The 19760-nt window shown below is 35.7% G+C and overlaps 1 protein-coding gene and 1 pseudogene across 1 annotated transcript; one reads left to right on the forward strand and one right to left on the reverse strand.

Annotated features, from left to right (window-relative positions):
• The first annotated feature begins 3019 nt into the window (after positions 1–3019).
• Positions 3020–17006, forward strand: LOC119999267 (threonine--tRNA ligase, mitochondrial 1-like). The gene is made up of 20 exons (XM_038846744.1): positions 3020–3312; positions 3402–3639; positions 3719–3778; positions 4888–4977; positions 6711–6785; positions 6915–7043; positions 7138–7227; positions 7746–7834; positions 7913–8009; positions 8081–8167; positions 8426–8510; positions 9736–9830; positions 10047–10079; positions 10170–10256; positions 11650–11742; positions 12759–12851; positions 12939–13160; positions 13857–13928; positions 15980–16051; positions 16735–17006. The coding sequence occupies exons 1-20, from the start codon at positions 3056–3058 to the stop codon at positions 16828–16830; spliced, it is 2160 nt and encodes a 719-aa protein (XP_038702672.1). The 5' UTR covers positions 3020–3055; the 3' UTR covers positions 16831–17006.
• A 1066-nt stretch (positions 17007–18072) lies between these two features.
• On the reverse strand, positions 18073–19525 carry LOC120000645 (annotated as a pseudogene).
• Between the last annotated feature and the right edge of the window lie 235 nt (positions 19526–19760).

Raw genomic sequence — 19760 nt, forward strand, 5'->3', positions numbered from 1 at the left:
ATATAATAACTTAGTTTAATAGCTCAATGTTCAACACATAGATGAGTTCATCTGAGTAATAAATTATTGTTACCTCTTCCTATCTTTCACCCTTCTCTTAAGTGATGCAGATATGGGCTCATCATCAGAAATCGATGCATTTGAATTAACTGGCAGCACCTTCTGTTTACATTTCGTTGAAATTGCAGGCCTTAATTTCTTGGGAGTATGCACCTGGATATCTTATTCTAACTGAGTTTGCTCATTTTCTCCATGATCATTTGAGAATGCTGACTCTTGAGACAACACTTCCTGAGATTTCGTTAGCCCTTTCATGCTTGGTTGTGCTCCAACAATCCTATCTTGGTTCCTTGACTTGAAGTTATCACCGTTCACCTCATCATAAACATTTGATACCTTAAAACATATGGATTTCATTTTTTTGTTGTTAAGGTTTATCATGACTTGGAAGATGCGAGAAATAGGGAACAAATCTTTGATTAGTTACGACAAAACATAACGATCTGATCCTTTCATGGAGGTCATTGTTGCTGCAGATATTCCAATAATCTTCTCTGCTTTCCTATCAAAAATTGTGAATAATGTCTCTCCAGTGTCATCTTCAACAGTTGCATTCAGTATGTAACTGTTTCAAACAAAACAAATATTTTAGTTTCACATATCATGGATGACTGTCAAGAGTTTGATTAATGAATGATCAATGACATGGTTGATAATATAAGATACCATGGAATTGGAGGCTGATCGATGTCACTACACTATGAGCACAGATTAGTTTGGTTCCATTGTTTGGTTGAGCTGTTGCAAACTGGGCATGTAGCATACCACCACCCATCACTGACATCTATGTTATTGATCTTTGCTTTGCAAGTAAACTTCTTGTGTTTTTTTTTTATTTTTAGCCACAGAACAAATATTTATCAGTTCCGAGGATAACAATTTTTTTATGTGTAACATATGAATCAAAAAGTCACATTACTCACAAAATTAGGCTGGATGTCTAGTGATACTAACTCTACCACTGTCTTTCAATTGACAGGTAGTACGGGTTTATCTTTCCTTCTTGCCAAGCCTAGCCGACTCTGACACCCTCTCTCTCCCTTTGGCTGGGTTTGTTCTTTCTGTGTGTTTCTTCCTAGGGTTTCCTGGCTAACCATGGCTTCCTGGGATTTTGCATTAACCATGGTGAGTTGCCATTTTCTGTTCCTTTTGGGTTTAGTTCGATATTTTTTTGGGCATTTTCTCTGTGGAAGAAAGAGGGAGACGAAGTCATCGACTGTTCTTCAATGGCCCAGCTTGGCTGCTCAGCTGGTTCGTTTCTAATATGTAATTCTATTGGGCCACTTTCGAGAGAGATTCATTGGCCTTTGTACTGAAAGCCCAATCGGTGCGGCCATTTTTAGTGTCAGATCCAAGTTAAGGCCCAACAAATTAATCGTAAAGTTTCATCTAGAAAGTAGAAATATTAAAGGCCCAAACACGAACAAGGATTAACTGATCAAGGAATAACGGATGAGAGAAGCCATTGGTCATCTGCTTGATGCCCACGCTACAGCTCTCCAATTGCTTCATTTCTATTTCAAATGAATTATTTAATAAAATAAGGACTACACATTTTTAGAGCTTATAAATTAGTTTTATATGGAGTAACTTTAGCTAAATCAAATACAATAACTTAAATCACAAATTATAAAACATGAACAATATCGGAAAACTGTATTAGACTACATATCAGTTTCAATCATAAATTCTTTCTTGATCAGCAGTATGCACAACATAGATCAAAACAGTGGGTGGAGGTCTTCCTCACCTTCTCTAGACCTTGAACACAATGGGTTCAATGAATGTGCTAGAGTGGAGTGGTGAGGGGACATATCCCATATATAAGAGCATCCACAATGGGATGATTTTGAAGTGCTTGAGATGATACTTTCTTGATAAATTAAGCGCTAGATGTTCACAATGGATACTTGAGATGATACTTTCTTGATAAGTTAAGCGCTAGATGCACACTTGTGATAAAAAATGTCACTTGAAAAATTAATCCATACTTGATTTTTGAAGTGTATGATAATTGATGAATAGTGAAGAGAGATGATGAAAAAGTAAGAGAGATATGATGAAAAGTAAGAGAGATGATGGAAAGAAAGAGAGAGAAGATGAAAAGGAAGATAGAGGTGATGGAAAATAAGAGGGAGATGATGAAAAGGAAGAGAGAGAAAATAAAGAAAATGAGTATAGAGTGTTGGAATGTATAGAGTGTTGATGAATAGTGTAGGTCGTGGGATCCAATCATCCAATTAAATTGTGCCACCTAAGAGAGAGTAGAAGAGAGAGAATATAATTTAGTGAAATTTGAAGTATGTGCTCAAGTAGCACCATTGTGGATGCTCTAAGCTTTAATATAGCCCCCATCATGGTTCATAATGTGTCTACACTTGAGTTTGCCCAAATCCATACATAAGTACATAGTACATATGCCTAATCCAATTGATTGTCAACCGAGCCACCTCTCATTAGTCCAATGAGGTTGTTTATAGCCTATAACTTTAGGAATTACACAAAATTGGGTATACTACATTGTGTTAATAACTATAGGCTTTGATCCATTTTACAAAATCAAAATCACAATCACAGTAAGCCGATTTTATAGTTTATGGTGGAAATTATCCTTATAGTTGGAATTATTCTCATACCACTTTCTCAAAAAAAAAAAAAAAAAAAAAACTCAAAAAATTCTAGCTCATATTCTTATACCACCTCTTTACTCACTTACTTTAATTGATGTACTAGCTTTTAAACTATTTTAGTTGAACAATTCTCGAATATTAATAACTTATTTTACGATATATAAATAAAACTTTCTTTAAAATTATAAGCTGTAGGAAATAAATTCCATCAAATAGAGGCTGTCTTGTACTCTTGTATGGTATTAATTTTTGAACGAAAAAAAGTATAATTATTTAGCCTTTTTAAACGAAAATAAAATCAGATATAAAAATTAGAACGGCTAAAACCTCCTCTAACGGCACAAAAAAGGCGCTAGAAAACCCCTATGCTCCTGTGCTCTCGCTTCCTTCCGATACTCTCTTCCAGCATCCGCCGCCGTTACCCGTCCTCTTTTCTCTTCTTTTCTGAATCTTCATTTCTCCGCCTCCTTTGCACCACCACAGCCGCCGCCTCCTCCATGGCATCCCATCCCAAGGATGAGGCCTATCTCCAAGCAGCCATTCCCAAACGCATCAAATTCTTCGAATCCATTCAATCTCAGCAGCTCTCACAACGTCAATCCCTTCCCCATGACCCTATCAAGTACTCCTCAGCCCTTATACTCGCGCATTCACATATGTAGATGTGTATCTGTTTGATAAATTGTATGTGATATATTTATTTATTTGTAGGATTACGCTGCCGGATGGGGCAGTGAAGGAAGGGAAGCGGTGGGAGACATCGCCGATGGATATTGCAAAAGGAATATCCAAGGGTTTGGCTGCTGAAGCCTTGATTTCATCGGTCAATGGAGTTCTATGGGATATGACCAGGCCGTTGGAAGCTGATTGCGAGCTCAAGTTCTTCAAATTCAACGATGACGAGGGTCGTGATACTCTCTGGCACTCAAGCGCCCACATTCTTGGTCAGGTGCGATTGCTATTCTGTGAGTCTATTTGGAATTCGTTGTCATTAATTAATTATTTTTTTGGACTTGATTGTGGTTCAGTCACTCGAAATGGAGTATGGATGCAAGCTCTGCATTGGGCCGTGTACTACAAGAGGAGAGGTGCATTCTGGTCACTGCTCAATACTTGTTTTACAATGACTTTTATATCTCTTCATTGTCAATTGCATTTTCTCCTTTACTATATATAATCCACACACATATCACGAATTCAAACTAATACCGTCTAATGATTATGGAAATCAACTTTTGATGATGTAGTGCCTAAACATTTATTCAGTGTCCTTATCTAATAAGATATGATACAAGAGAATTGTCTTCATTAAGATTTTTTTTTCGCATTTAATTTTTGTTTTTTATCCGTGAAATTATGATACAAGTGAATTGGTTATTGGTTTATCAGTTGGGAATGGAGTGCCTAACCTTGAAAAGCACAAGAAGCATTTATATAAATAAGTAATTAAGATATTTTGCCAAATAACTGATTCTAGTTTTGAGTGTCTAGTTTAAAACAATTTGGGTGGTTTCTTTGTTCTCATATGGAAACACTTGTTGCAGTTCTGTGCCCTCTTCTACTTGACTTTGCATGAGACAGTGGCCATGTAAGATTCATTGTGTGTTGAAACTTGAAACTCTTGATGTTGTACTTATTAAGTTCATTCACTTACTCCATCATCTTCATTTCACTTAAAAAAAAAAAAACTCTATTAAATCGTTCTCGTCAATATAAATTAAACAATTCAGACAACTAAGTCAAATTCCAACTCATGTGGCTGTAATGGGAGGATAATGATATGGCGTGCATATCCTGCTAGAAGAAATGATATGACATGGATAAAGACCTTTCGTGCTCTACAGAACCAGTGTTTTTTTCCCATGCTCCTTAGACTATGTGTCTTTGTTTACTTGGATGATTTTTGAATGGGCCCTGACTGTTCTTTTTAGATACTTGAAACTGCAAATTTACCAGAGTTAATAATTATATGTTTAAAATTTGCCACATTTAACTATGCGCGCACATGTAAATGTCTTCTTTCATACTCCTGCATGTAATTGCTGAACTCTGTGGACTTGTACAAAAAAATTCGTCCATCAGTGAAATGTGAAACACGTTGATATTCCCAGTTGAGGTATCCTAGAGTTTAAGAGAATTTTTATTATTTAACTTGTGGTGAAGCTAACTATTTATGGAATGGTAAACTCTCTTACAGGGCTTTTATTATGATGCCTTCTATGGTGACTTGGGCTTGAATGATGATCATTTCAATCAGATTCAAGCTGGGGCAGCGAAAGCTGTTGGGGTATGCTTAGTTTTTTTGTATTTGATATATAATATGTTATCTATTAGTATCATGTGAAGTTACTAATATGATTAGTGGTAGTGTGTGAGAAAGGTGCTGCTATGCTTATGCTCTGATTTACTTTATGTGTATCTTGAGTTCCATGACAATAGAAATATGAATTAGGATTGAGGACTGAAACGGTGATTTGCTTAAAATAGCTGTTTCTTGTTTAAAGTGGTAAAATAAGTAATCATCTACACTAATTCTTCAACTGACATGAATGACATGTTAAAGGTTTGCTGCTGTCTGTGTTCTAGGATAGTTCTGTTGTTAATGACTTCAAAAAAGAGGGATTACCGTACAGTAACTACAGCCGTGACTATATGGATCATTGCAAGAGTTGCTTTCTCAAACCAATTTCTGCTTGAATTCGCAAATTTCAACTGTTAAGGTTTCTGTAAAATTGCTTTAGCTTGTGGGTTGCACGACTTGCGAGAGACATATGTTAAAATTAGTTACTTTGCTATTCGACCCAATAAGTTAACTTGTTGGGTTGGGGCATTTTACATCATTTATACATATTCTAACACTCCCTCTCACGTGTGGGCTAGGCAATCCGACGGCCCAACACATGCACAACAAACGAGGCCCTCACTTGGGGCAACAACAAACACACACAAAAGCCCACACTTGTGGCAACAACAAATGGGAGTTTAAATTGTGGGAGCTAAGGTTGGAAGCCAAGACCTCCCGCTTTGATACCATATTCCGATTAGTTATTTTTCCATTTATCCCAATAAATTAACCTGTTGGGTTGGGGCATTTTATATCATTTATACATATTCTAACAACATCCATCACTCGCTAACAGTCAACCTTTTGATGTAAGACATCTTTTGAATGTGCGTCCGCCATATGGTCTCTCTTTTATTTTATGTTATTTTATTTTTTGGTGATCTTAGATAGGAGAATTTGGATTGTCCTGTCAACAGGGCTCATGTAAAGTTGTGTGCAAGTTTTATTTATACCATTTATGATGTTACTGGATTTATACTATGTGATATCCCAGGATGATATTTATCCTAAAACCGGATAAACTTACCCTATGGAAGATCAGATAAATGGGTAACCCATGCCTGTCAAAACCTTAAAAAAAAACTCTCAACCATTTTAAAAATCATTTTATAGCACACTATATCCTGACTTATTGATATAAATGGCCAAAAAATTGATAGAAAGTTGAAAGTTTCTTCAAATTTTTAATGATCTACCAAGAAAAGTCATCCATTATGATATAACATTACCCTATTTACCATTAGTAGACATTTTTTTACCCCTTTTACTGTGACTCCATGAAGTGTTGCCCCTTTAAGGAATCAAATTTGTTCCTTTGAAGCTTTTTGCTGTTTTTGATACAAGATTTGCTTCTAATGTTGTAATGTTGAAAAGGTTCAAATTTGGTTGAGGATATGTAATGAAATTAGGCTGTTATTGTTATTTTGTTCTGTAATGTATATTATATAAATATATTTCTGAATTTTTATATGAATACATATAAAATATTTAATTGTATAAGCCGTATCCAGGCGCACATGTATCCTAGTTTTTAGTAGAATTGGTGAATCCCCGTATCCGTATCACCGCACCCGTATTGGTGCTTCTTAGCTTTTCACTCATAGACAAATACACTGCTATTGAGAATGGTGTTTGTCTGTGAACCGCAAGTCTTTTTTTTTCCCCTGTTCTCTCAGGAAAAACAGCCTTTTGAGCGTATTGAAGTTACAAGAGATCAGGCACTTGAAATTTTTTCTGACAATAGTTTTAAGGTGAGTGAAGCTGCTTTTATTCATTGTAAATAGCACATTGTGTTTTTAATTTTTCATGTATTCATTTTGTAGTTCTTGTTACATTTTCACATGGTTTTTTCTTGTTTTACTATTGTACTGTTGCAATAGATTGAAATCATTAGGGATTTGCCTGAAGACAAAACCATCACAGTATACAGATGTGGTCCCTTGGTTGATTTGTGCCGTGGTCCCCACATACCAAATACATCTTTTGTGAAAGCATTTGCGTGTTTGAAGGCAAGTTACCTGTTCATTTGTTAGAGCTTTATAAAACTTTATTCCTATTAATGCCAATTTAGTTTCTGCTGTATTCATGTGTTTGTAATTATAGGCTTCATCAGCTTACTGGAGGGGGAATAAAGATCGTGAAAGTTTACAGAGAGTCTATGGGATATCTTATCCCGATGCAAAACGTTTGAAGGTGATTTTTTCCTCACCCCGTACAGTTGTGTTGTTTTCATGTTACTAGAATAGGCATTGTTATGAAATGCATTTAATTTTATGATGGTCTTCTTTTGTGATGATGTTATTTTTAGATAGATGTGCCCCAAATGGACCAAGTATCAGCCGAATATTTCGGTTAGCCACACACAGTGATAAACTAGTTTATTACACTTCTAATATTTGAGTTGATAAAAATTTCATAGGATGGGGAAACATATAACAAGGGAGTGGTACTATTACAATGAGGACTTGAATGTCTCTTTTACATGGCACTCTGCGTTTTAACTGCTTACATGCTACATATGTTTCAGAGTATTGAATAATTAGTGGTTATTCTTGTTGTGTCACTCATAACTGTTTTGTCCAAGAAGCAGAAACTCAAACAACCAATGAATAATTGAAGCCTGTGGAAAAAATGAAATATATAGCTATTGTGATGCTTTATTTTAGATTTCTTATGAATGGTAAATTCTTAAAGGTTAAATTTCTGTGCAGGAATATCTTCACCAGCTAGAGGAAGCAAAGAAATATGATCATAGGTTGTTGGGTATGAAGCAGGAGCTTTTCTTCTGCGACCCTCTGAGGTATAGCACGGGTTCATATACTTGCCACTTGTGGTCAATGTTGTCCACAGATATTAAATGATACTTTGTGGATTGCAGTCCAGGAAGTTCATTCTTTCTTCCGCATGGGACTCTGATCTACAATAAGTTGATGGAGTTTATACGAAATCAATACAGGAAGAGAGGTTATCAAGAGGTGAAATGTCAACTTTTATTTGTTTAATTGTCTATGTATCTGACACTCACAAATGATTGTTGAAGTTGCAGGTTATAACACCAAATATATATAATATGAAACTTTGGGAAACATCCGGTCATGCTGCAAATTACAAGGAGAATATGTTCTTAATTGAGGTGAGAGTTTTTAGAGCTACATACTTCTGTGATTTTAGATGATTAAGGACCTTGCCTTCGGGCCATGCTTACTGCATGCCAGTTTTTTGGGTGGATAATCAATATGGGGACAATGAAGTCAGAATGCATATTCACTTGCTTACTAAATTCTGAATTGCATTGCTGAAGGGAAAAAATATGGTCACCATTTAAAGCATTATCATGTTTCTTCGTACAAAATATATTTCAGCCTGCCATATATTTATTTTTTGGATATAGATTGAAAAACAAGAATTCGGACTGAAGCCGATGAATTGTCCTGGACACTGTGTGATGTTTCGACATAGAGTTCGTTCATATAGAGGTAAGATGGCACGTCCCTTTTCAAAATATTTTCGGTTTGAATGGCGACTGAATAAAATTATCGTTCATTTAAAATGATTGGAACAATTTACTTAGAACACTATTTGATTTATAGCTTTTTAAGTTATAGTTATTTGAGTTTTATCTTGTTTCCTCTAGCTCAATAAAAAATAAAATAGCAGCACTGCTTTGGTAATATTTTTTTTAAGTGTCCTTGTCTAGGACTGATAAGAAATTATTGGTTACCAGTACTGATATTTACACATAGTTTGAATTTGATGAACAAAGTATAGCTCAAATGATTCCTGTACTCACTACTCGATGACGTATTAATTTCTGAAAGTAAATCAAACAGTCTTATGCTTCAACGATGGCTAGTCATTTTGCCAATATAGAAAAGATATAAAATTGTTAAATGAACCAATATTCATATATATCTGTTAACTGCAAAAGAAAAGTAGTCTTGTAGGACTAGAAGTGATATATAGACGTGTCCTCCTGGGCTTTATGATGTAAATCCAGGCCCAAGCCCAGCAACAAGTAGGCCTAACTAGCCACTAGAAAACCGGTTGACTAATGTTAGGTTTGCCCAACTTATATACTGCAACTCAGGATCCTGAACCACCGATGTGGTATTTCACATTTGATGTTCTACATCACTTTAAGAGGCAAGAATCTCCTGGATCATAATGTTTACATTTCTTGAACAGCAATAAATATTTTTTAGCTGTAGAAGCCTTATTTCCTTGTATTCAGAGTGCTTTACTTCTTGGTACTTGTATGTTTACTTGCACAGTATTTACTGGAGGAAGTTTGGACTTTGGGACTTTGTTTCCATATGTATTTTTTACTTGCACAAGGAAGTAGCTTATTATCGTGAGGGAGGATCATATTGATAAATTCTTTCATTAAAAGTAACGTTTTGTTGTCCCATGGCCGCCATTGAGATACGCCTTGGTGATTTTTGATGATGATGTGTTGTGTGTAGGTTTTTTAGCTTTGCAGAGACAGATTGTTAACCTAAGTACCTAATGAGTATCACATCTATGTATCTATTTATATAATGGTTAATGTGACAGTTCTCTTATATTCAGAGATTTGATCTCTTGAGCTCATCCCATATTCTTCAATTTGTAGGTTCATTTGAATTGCTAGTTAATGGCACTTACATTTTTGCCATCTTCCCTGCAATTTAATTCTGAGTTCTTTTTGTGTTGGTTCTACAGAACTTCCTCTCAGACTCGCTGATTTTGGGGTCTTGCATCGAAATGAGGCTAGTGGTGCGCTCACTGGACTAACTCGTGTCAGGAGATTTCAACAGGTATTATTATCTTTATGATATGGTTAGTGATTCAACCTTTTTGGACTGTAAACTGCCATAATATTCAAGGTCATTTTGGTTGAATTTCAAATTAGCTAAATAGTCATTTGGACTGCACTAGATACACGTTTTTTTTTGCCTCAGCTGGTTAAAATCTTAATGTTTGGGAGGTAGTTACTTGTGTTCTGATAAGTTTTGGTTGACTTTTTGACACAGGATGATGCTCATATTTTCTGCAGGGAGTCCCAGGTGAGACTATTACTGCTTTTATCATTCATGGAAAAACTTTGAACATCATTTTTGTCACTTAACCTGACTTGGCTGAGGTGTTTAAATCAGATAAAAGATGAAGTGAGACACGTCCTCGAATTTATCGATTATGCCTACAGAGTATTTGGTTTCAACTATGAATTAAAGCTATCAACGGTATGATATTTGTCATATATTATTTATTCATTGGCATCAGTGTTTGCAACCATCATGTTATTTGTTAGCGACTAGTTTATGAATTAACTGATTGTTATTTCTTTTTCATATAATTTAGGATTCTCAACTATCGTGTTAGGGTGACTCCTAAATTGCATGAAAAGGAAATCTAAGTTTCCAAAGCATGGTGGTGAGGTACATGAATGAATAGGAACATTTGTGTTCTAACTTCTATGCCTCCCGCACTCTCTGCTAACCATTTCAGCTTGTTATTAAGATTTTTTTTAAAATGTTATGTCTGCACACTTTTTTATTTTAATAAGAGCATAGGTCTTTGTTTTCTTGAAAAAAATCCGCTCTCTTATTTTGCATTTGAACAGAGGCCATCGTCCTTGATATAGTGTCTTCTTATGGCGATAAACAAAAAAGACTGGAACTGCGACAATTTTCTACAGGAATGGGTTCCCTCATCTTCCCCTGAAAAAAATTTGAAATATTTATTCTACCTGCTTGTGATGGATGGATTTTAGTGCCCTAGTTATGGTGAGAAAATATGTTACATGGAGTACTGCAAGGTAATAGTTTTGGTCATACCAAATAAGAAATTTAGGCCATAACAGGACTGGTTGTCTTCTGCTCTAATAGAGTAATATTTGATCCTACCTATCAAAATAATTTTAACACATCCTTGCTGTAATTAGGTTTTTTGTTGATTGCCATTTTTATTTATAATAACATTGAATATACTTTGCATGTTGGCATTTTTTTCCCTATTAATTGTAATTTCATAGCAACCTATCCAAAGATTTTCATCGTTAATGGATAATCCTGAAATCAACATTTTTTATTTTTGATAAATTCAAATAAACATGTACTTTTAATGGAACGTACTTGCATGGAATACATATTTCAGGGAATGAAAAGGCATTTATTTTTGGACCTGATTTGAGATCACCCTCAAAAGAATATGGGACCTATTATCAAGGTCATATGAGATGTGATCAATGCCTGGATAAGTAAGGAATTTATTATTTAACATAGAGTGCTTTTGTAGTGTTCTTGGTGTAACAATATTGCAACGTAGTGAATTGTGACTTATTGTTGCTACAATTTGTATATCTGATAAGGATTCAGAATTCAAATCCCTTAAATAGCATAGGGCAAGGCTCCAAATGTAATTGTATAAATTACTTATCTTCTCTGCTATTTTTGGTTGAATATCCATTACCTTGTTGTTCCCTACAATTCCGAGTTTTTCCTTGGTGGAACAGGTTCATAGTTTAAATTGATCAATGCATATATGTTTCCCTGCCCCCTTTCATTGCCTCTGTTCTCATCTGTTTTTGAACAAGCTGAGAATATATATTCATGTATGTGTGATACAATAACGTAGAGGCCAGAGAAATACCTAGGAGATTTGGCAACATGGGATAAAGCGGAGGCGGCTCTTACAGAAGCACTAAATGAGTTTGGGAAGCCATGGCAGGTAACTTTTTTTACCATTAACTTCTCTTTGTATGTGAATACTCATAAGAATTAAATTTTTTTTTTGTGTGAACTGTTCTTTTCTGGCATTTTTTTTCTCGAAATGTTGACTTAGCTGCCAACTTTTCATTACATTTCTTGATTCAGATTCCAAGATTCGATTTGCAATTGCTGAAATCTATTCCCTTTGCTTATTAATGTTGCACCAAGCTAAGTTTTTTGTCGTATCAAAGGATGGAATTTTTTTTACCTCCTTGATTGAACTTGCTGTCTCTCCTATAAACTCCATGGTCGAACTTTTCATTTTTTTGTCTAATTTCCAACAAACTTGGTTTTTTGGCATCATTTTGGTACGAAAAGTTCTCAAAGACCAAACTAGCAAGTTAGACATATAAGAATAAGAACAATAAATAGAGTACAACGGTCCCTTTGATGGTTTGGAATTGCTCTCTCTCCATGGATGAATTTTCCACTTTTTTGTCGAATTGCGAACAAAACTTGTACATAGGATTGCTATTTGTTATAGGTGGTCAAGGGTGGGTTGGATTGTGGAAGGATATATTGGGAAGTTCTTTGGTGTTCTATCCTTTGATCTTCCCAATTCCTTTCGCAATTATGAATATGGACCTTTTTCGTGAATCAAATGTTTTTTTTGAATTTCATAGGTTCTTTAATTAAAGAAAAGGCGGTTGTCTGCTCCATAAACATAAAATAATTACGTTGAAATCCATGGACTTCTCTGATAGGCGTATTATTTCTGGCCGGAAGAGAGCCACCCAATATGGAGTCTTTAAACTATGAGGATGTGATCCGTCATGACAAAGAATATTGAATTACTTTGAGTGTGATGATGTTTTGTAATGATACCTTTGACCTTTCAGTGCATCATTAGCACACTGTCTCCTGACTCTCTCTCCTCTATTGTTATTTTGCTGGATCCATGTTTTTTCTTATTTTGTTTATATTATAATTTCTAATTGCAGTCCTCTTTTATTGGCTTGAATCATGTTTTTACAGATGAATGAAGGGGATGGGGCATTTTATGGACCCAAGATCGATATCAGTGTATCTGATGCTTTGAATAGGAAATTTCAGTGTGCAACATTACAGGTTTGGGTTTTCAGTTTTATACTGTTTGCTTCCCATTATTCATTGTTGCAGAATCATCACTTAATATATGGAAGTCTGTGGTTGCAGCTTGACTTCCAGCTTCCACAGCGTTTTGATCTAGAATACTCAGCAGAGGACGAAGCAAAAAGAGAGAGACCTGTTATGATACACAGAGCCATCCTAGGGTCTGTAGAGCGTATGTTTGCCATACTGTTGGAGCATTACAAGGGGAAGTGGCCCTTTTGGCTGAGCCCTCGTCAGGCAATTGTTTGTCCGATATCTGAGAAATCCCAGCCATATGCCCTGCAGGTACATTAGTTATTCGTTTGAATACTTAACATCTTATGAACCTATTATTTTGCTTACTTACAATATTTAACATTTTGCTTACTTACAATATCGAATATCGTATCATGTCGACACATCCTTGGATTGGGAACTCTGACTTACATCATTCAAAATCAATTCCTGTATGGTTCTGGAGTGTCAGTCTTGTGATGCCCACCCTTATTATCTCATAAAAGGATGAGTACTACAAAGATGAGTAAAAAAAGTATTGAGGTATTGCTTACAGAAATTGAAAGAGACAGAAATGGGTTTTTCATCTTGTCAGACATTCTCTTTCTGTGAACATGAAAGTCACACCTTGGCTGGGTGAAAATCAAGAGATAGTTGAGTCATAGATTGTGTTTCTCTTTTATTTGTGTTCAATCGTTTTTACCCATTAGCATACGATAAGTCATTTGCATTTACCAGAGGAATTGTTGCCTAAAGAAATCGCAAATTTACAGTCCAATTTTTAATAGTAAATTGATTGCACACTGGAATAATGTTAAAGGCTTAAAGCTATGTGAGTTGATCGCCTGTGAGGCTGTTTTCCTACAGTTTTGCCTATGTGAGGTGGGAATCATACGTTGTAGTTATTAGTTGTAGTTAAAGGCCAATATATCCAGAAATTGAAGGGAAAGAAACTGATACTTTCTTATTCTTGTTGGATATTTTTAGGTACAAGACCAGATTTATGAAGCTGGTTTTCAAGTTGATGCTGACACCACAGATAGAAAGATCCAGAAGAAGGTTTGTTGTTACTCTACCCTTCAACATGGAGTTTTGTTAGAATATGTTATTGTAATTTAATTTCCCAGTTTGTTTTGATTTAGGTTCTTATCGTGTTTCCTTAATTTCTAAGTTTCCTCATCTCTATGTTTGACTTTTCCTCTATTCCTCTGTATAAGGGCTCTCTTTGTACCATGCAATTTATCGAAGGGTATTGATAACGTGTGCCCTAAGGGCACTTGTTAAGAATTCACAACAAGATATCACCTTATGCCATGTGTGATGAATATTCTCTCACCTAATTTTTTAAACTCAAAATACATATCTTTCAGATTTCAATGCCCTTAGGGCACACGTTATCATTTCCCTTATCGAATCAATATTATTAAACTTTTATTTTAACATGGTATCAGAGGTAGAGTTTTGTGTTGTTAGTTTAGAAAAATGTCTTTCTGTTGCGCGGAGGTCACCCTCAGTGAGTTTTGAGGGCGGTGGCAGCACAATCAATATTTTGTTTTCTCCTTTTCGATATTAGTATTATGGATCGCAATAATTTCTCTCGACCACCCCTTTTGTTCAAAATAGTTGCTGCTTATTCGTCTCTGTTGCAATCCTTCCACCGTTATGCAATCCCCAGCGATGTGTCCATCTTTGGTTCGACTATTCATCAACTCCGACGAGCCCTTCAATCTTCTGCCCTTGGATTCCCGCCATTGGCAAAATTTCCAGCAACCTGTTTTTCGGCCATTCACCCAAAGAAAATGTCCAGGGAGTGCTGATCTGCTCAACCCCATAAGACCGCTGCAAGAAGCGCCGCTCGAAAGTTATCTGTCACAATTGCCTTCTGCCGTTGATGTTTTACTGCATAAGAAGTCCGTAGAGACTTTTTTTTGTTCCCTTACCCAACGATTTTTATGTTGGAGTTTAAATTGACGCTTACATGTTTGCATCGCTTGTACAGTCAATCAACGACCATCAGTCAATCTCTTCTTGCACTGAAAGATCTTTTTCCGTAAACTCAATATTGACTTATTGAGATACCATATTGAGTTTGAGAGGGGATATATTATTATAATTTAGTTTCATAGTTTATGTTGATTTAGGTTCTGATGGTGTTTCCTTAATTTCGAAGTTTCCTTCATCTCTAGGTTTGACTTTTCCTCTATTTTCTTTTTTTGGGTAGGTAAGCGGGAGTGGGGGTTCGAACTTGGGTACTAACAATATTATTAATCTTTTTATTTTGAAAAGTTTGTTGGTGATCTGGCTATTTTAATAATGGTTGAGCTAATTATTGAGTTTTATTTCTTGTTCGCACAGTCACAAAAGTCCTGTATAAAACTGGTATAAGCTGTCATCGGTGCTTTGGATCCTAGAGGAGTCTCATCAAGCATTCTCTGATTCATCGACATCATTAAGACATCAACAAACTTCAATTTTACTGTTATTGGGAAATAGTTGTTGATTGTTGCAAAAGTATGTCACAAGAAATATGCCAGCTTTAACTGTAGGAATGATACGAGACTGTTTCCTTAAATGTGTGTTAGATGGCTTAAAACTCAAAATTTGATATAGCTTGTGTTGCGTATTGCAATCCTTACAGAAAATTAACATAGGCATCCACTTTGATGGAAGTATCCAATAGTTTCTATTGTGGACCCCCTCCTATAAACACCAGTCAGCTGAATGGAAAAGGAATTAGGAGATTTTCATCTAAATTGCATGTGTCACTTAACCTAGTGCATAAGCATTGAATCTAGACCGTATTCATAGCTGGCAATGGAAAGCACAAAGCCATCGATATTGTGGGGCATGATTGAGTTAGGTCATTTCGCTCAAGCCTCAAATGCTATCAAGCTAATCGGGGTAGAAGCATTTCATTGTTTTTCAGATTTTTCATTTTTGTGATGATTAGTATTTGCAATTGTTGTCTAACTCCTTCCCTTTCTCTCCCATGTGGCTTTTGCCTTGTTTATGTACTGCTTTAGATGAATTTTCTTTATTTCTATGATATTTTATATTGTTGTAGTTTTGTACAACACTGATCAGTCATTTATAATGTTGGCTACCTGCAGGTTCGCGAAGCACAGTTGGCGCAATACAACTACATATTGGTTGTTGGAGAAGAGGAAGCAAAAACTGGACAGGTTTTACTTTATACTTAAATTATTGAATCTTCATAATTTTAAAACAACTCTTGACCTGAAATTAGAAGATAAAGAGTACCTTCTTGGTGCATAATTGCAGAAGCATCTTGAAGAAGTTTTCATATGATTTGCTTAATTTGTTGGTGGGTGAGGTGTTTTGTGGTATAAATGGTTCGATAGCAGGTTGGATTTTTTTCACTGTCGTGAATCACAATCTTAACACTGACCTGGCATATAGTTTCCAACTATTTACCAAGCCATGATTTCCTGTGGCAAGGAGATGTTTTTTTTCTGGGGCTATATTATCACATTTCACGTGGCTATGAAATCGAGACAGTCAGGAGTTTGAACGTCTTCTCTTTTAATAACTTGGGCATCTACAAATTCATTATTTCTTTATCGTGATTCGTGATTATTTATGTGATGAGTGCTGCTGTAGTTCATGTTTTTAAAATTTTGAAGACTTGCTGCCTGTCAAACCAAGAATTTTCCTGGCAAACAAAAAATCTATCTTTTTAGGAAATCTTTACAATTATTATTCAGGATGCAATTATGAATTATTTTTTTAATTGATCGTTCATTTTGTTTGCTCAGTCTCAAATTAGAATGATTTTTCAAGTGATTGCCAAAAATTCAGTTTTAAATTAATCCTTGATATATTGCCATGTCCCTGTTCTCTCTAGGTGAGTGTGCGGGTAAGAGATAAGGCAGATCATTCAGTCATGAGCATCGAGAGCCTGCTCCAACACTTCAAGGATGAAACTGCAGCATATCACTAGGGGCCATATCGAACAAATTGACTCTACCTGGACGCGCAAAATTTATGACTTTAAGCCTTTTAATTGAATACTTCATCTACAACTGCACCATTGTATTATGACGAACATTTTTCTGATGTGTGATAATTGATCCGTAGAGTTCTAGCCTCTTCCAATCCAAAGGATAAGGTTCTGGTACAGCAGCATTTTGGAACTTTTGGTATTCTTCTTTCATGATTGCTAATATGCCTTTTTTTTTTTATTTTAACTTTTTAAGTTCAGTTTTACTTCCTTTCTCTAGTCATCAGCGCTGCTAGTTGATGAGATCTAGGCATAGCAGCTCTGTTGCAAAACTGTTCTTATATTGTGATGAGATCAAAGGAGAGAGGCCAAAAAAAAGAGATCAAAGGAGATGGGGATGGAGTGGATATGTTGAAGAAACCATCCTAATTATGTGTGAGGGCTGGGACCTGTTGTTGTCAAGAATAAATAAATAGAAAATGAAGGGATGGATGAGTATTTTTCATGCCTTTTATTTTTCTTTTCCCCCTTTCTTTTGTGTCATTCAGTCATTGTGCTTGTCTTAAAGGGATGATTTATATTGTTTTGAGAGCAATGTAATTTGTTCACGAAGTTTCTTTTGATTCTTGATTATGTTCATAGGGCATTAAGTGTTGTTTTATATGGAATGCACTTTTTTGACGACTCTAGTTTATGTTTTAATTATGATCTTAAAATTGATGCTACATCTGTTGGTACCTTTTTTTTACTAAAGATGATGTACTTTCTTTTGATTTTTTTAGTATATTAATGCTAAGAATGCTAATGGTCTTATTCGGTAGATAATATTTATTTTGTTAAGTAAGTTTTGGCTGCATAGGGTTTAGGGAATGAGATGATAATGGCTCCCTCTCATCTTGTATTGTACTCTATCCTGATACGATTATAAGCTGTGATACGATTATAAGCTGAAATTGAATTGCTAGTCTCACCGTCTTCTGTTCTATGGCACTCCTCATCAACATTCTCCTCCTAACCCACTGATGCTAAGAACTGCAGTGGTTGGTGTTGGTGTTGTGGCTCACAGCTGACCTGGTTGCTTAGAGAGGAGCGCTTCAAGGCTGCTCATTGAAGGTGTTAACTCTTTTTTTTTTTTTTTTTGAAAGGTTGAAGGTGTTATCTTGGACGGTAATTGGGGATTATTATTATTCATTGAAGTGGTGATGGCCATAGAGTACTTCTGCAGGGTGGTGATGGGGTGCATTAATAGTTGTTGCCTTGAAAGTGCCTTGTCTCTGGTGCTACTGCTGCTCCATATCCAGGGTATTCAGCTGATGATGGATGTGGAAGTAGCACACATGGAATACTCTCTATGTAGCTGAACTTTCTTCCTCAGCATTACTATATAGCTCAGGTCCTCAATTACCTACATAAAAGTAGCATACAAATAATTATAAATTATATGTACATTTTTGTTTTGTGTGAATATTAAGATTAATGATGAAAGTGAAATTAAGAACCTTGTGAACAGGGCCTTCTCTTACTGCAATCAAGGCTATGGTCTGCAAAACTTCATGAATCAACCATTGACAGATGTAGTAGTTCATAATCTGATATGGGTTGTTATCAAAATCATACCTTTATACCAGATTGGAACTGGGCTTCACATGTCCTGGGCTGCTGGAGATTATGGAATATGTAAAGTAAGGAATCACAAGAAATGCTAAAGTAAATCGTGTAATCTGCAATAGAGATAAATGTGATTACTGAGTCTGCTGGGTTGTGCCATGCTGACAAGAAGTTGATTTCTTGTTGATTTGCTTCCTTGTAAATCCATTTGTGACTCTGGTTTGCTGCTACTTTTCCAATCAAACTATATGCACATATGATATGTATCAACATTTAAGCAAAAAATTAATTACCTAATTAATTTAAATTAGTAATGTGAAAGTAATTGAATATATATAGTACCCTTCCCAATAGTTATAGATTTCATGGGACGTCTTGAAAAAGAGCTCAGGTTGCAGTCCCTGAAAGTGTTGGAATTGATCGATACCGCCGCCATACAAGGACGATTCCGCCGGACATTCACCTGATGATGAGTTCATCTCAGTATAAAGATGTTTCACAATATTTGAACAAAAAAAAATTTAAAAGAGTGAGAGACTGATCACAAATTAATGCACTTATATATGAAACAAGTATGTATTAATTAAGTACCAGTTTCTTCTGTTTTCTCTAGACCTGTCATAAGCTCCTTGACCATCCCATCTAATGATATTGAATAAGAAAATGAATTACATGTTAGTATATAAGGTATAGTTCCAACACTATTAGAAAAGAAGATTTTTGAGGCGGAATTTTCCGTCGCAAATAAGGGTAATTCCATCGCTAAAATAGTCAGTGATGGAAAAAATCTCGTCATAAAAGTTTAGCAATGAAAAATTAGTGATGGACAATTTGTGATGGATTATAGTGATGGAATTGTTGTGGGAAAAAAATAAAAACAAAATAACCCAAGTCCAAGTTTAGACACCGACTTCTTGATTTGATAGAAATTTGTTGGTGTCGTCTCTTTCATAAGGTGAACGATGTCATTGAAATAACCCTATGGTATATTGTAATCAACCTTAATGCTTAAAAGCCTCATCGCAGCTAACAACTGCGAGTGTGATTCGCAACCATCCCACAATGAAGCATGGGTAGCAGACAACATGTCAAATAAATTTGCGCCTCGAGATTAAGAGATTCCGACACAAATTATTGGTTGTAATTATCTGTTTGTAATAACTCATCCCCAACCAACGGTCTAGCAACGAAATTGTTCGTTGCTAATTTCCATGCAACGACTACTTTCGGCAGCCTCATGAGAGAACCATAATCCTAAATTTCATTTTCCCTTGAGTTGCCATGTGCCCCTGCCGAGTGCTGATAGCCTTGTCTTCATTCTT

The sequence above is a fragment of the Tripterygium wilfordii genome, chromosome 6, assembly GCF_013401445.1.
Source record: "Tripterygium wilfordii isolate XIE 37 chromosome 6, ASM1340144v1, whole genome shotgun sequence".
NCBI classification, from domain to species: domain Eukaryota; kingdom Viridiplantae; phylum Streptophyta; class Magnoliopsida; order Celastrales; family Celastraceae; genus Tripterygium; species Tripterygium wilfordii.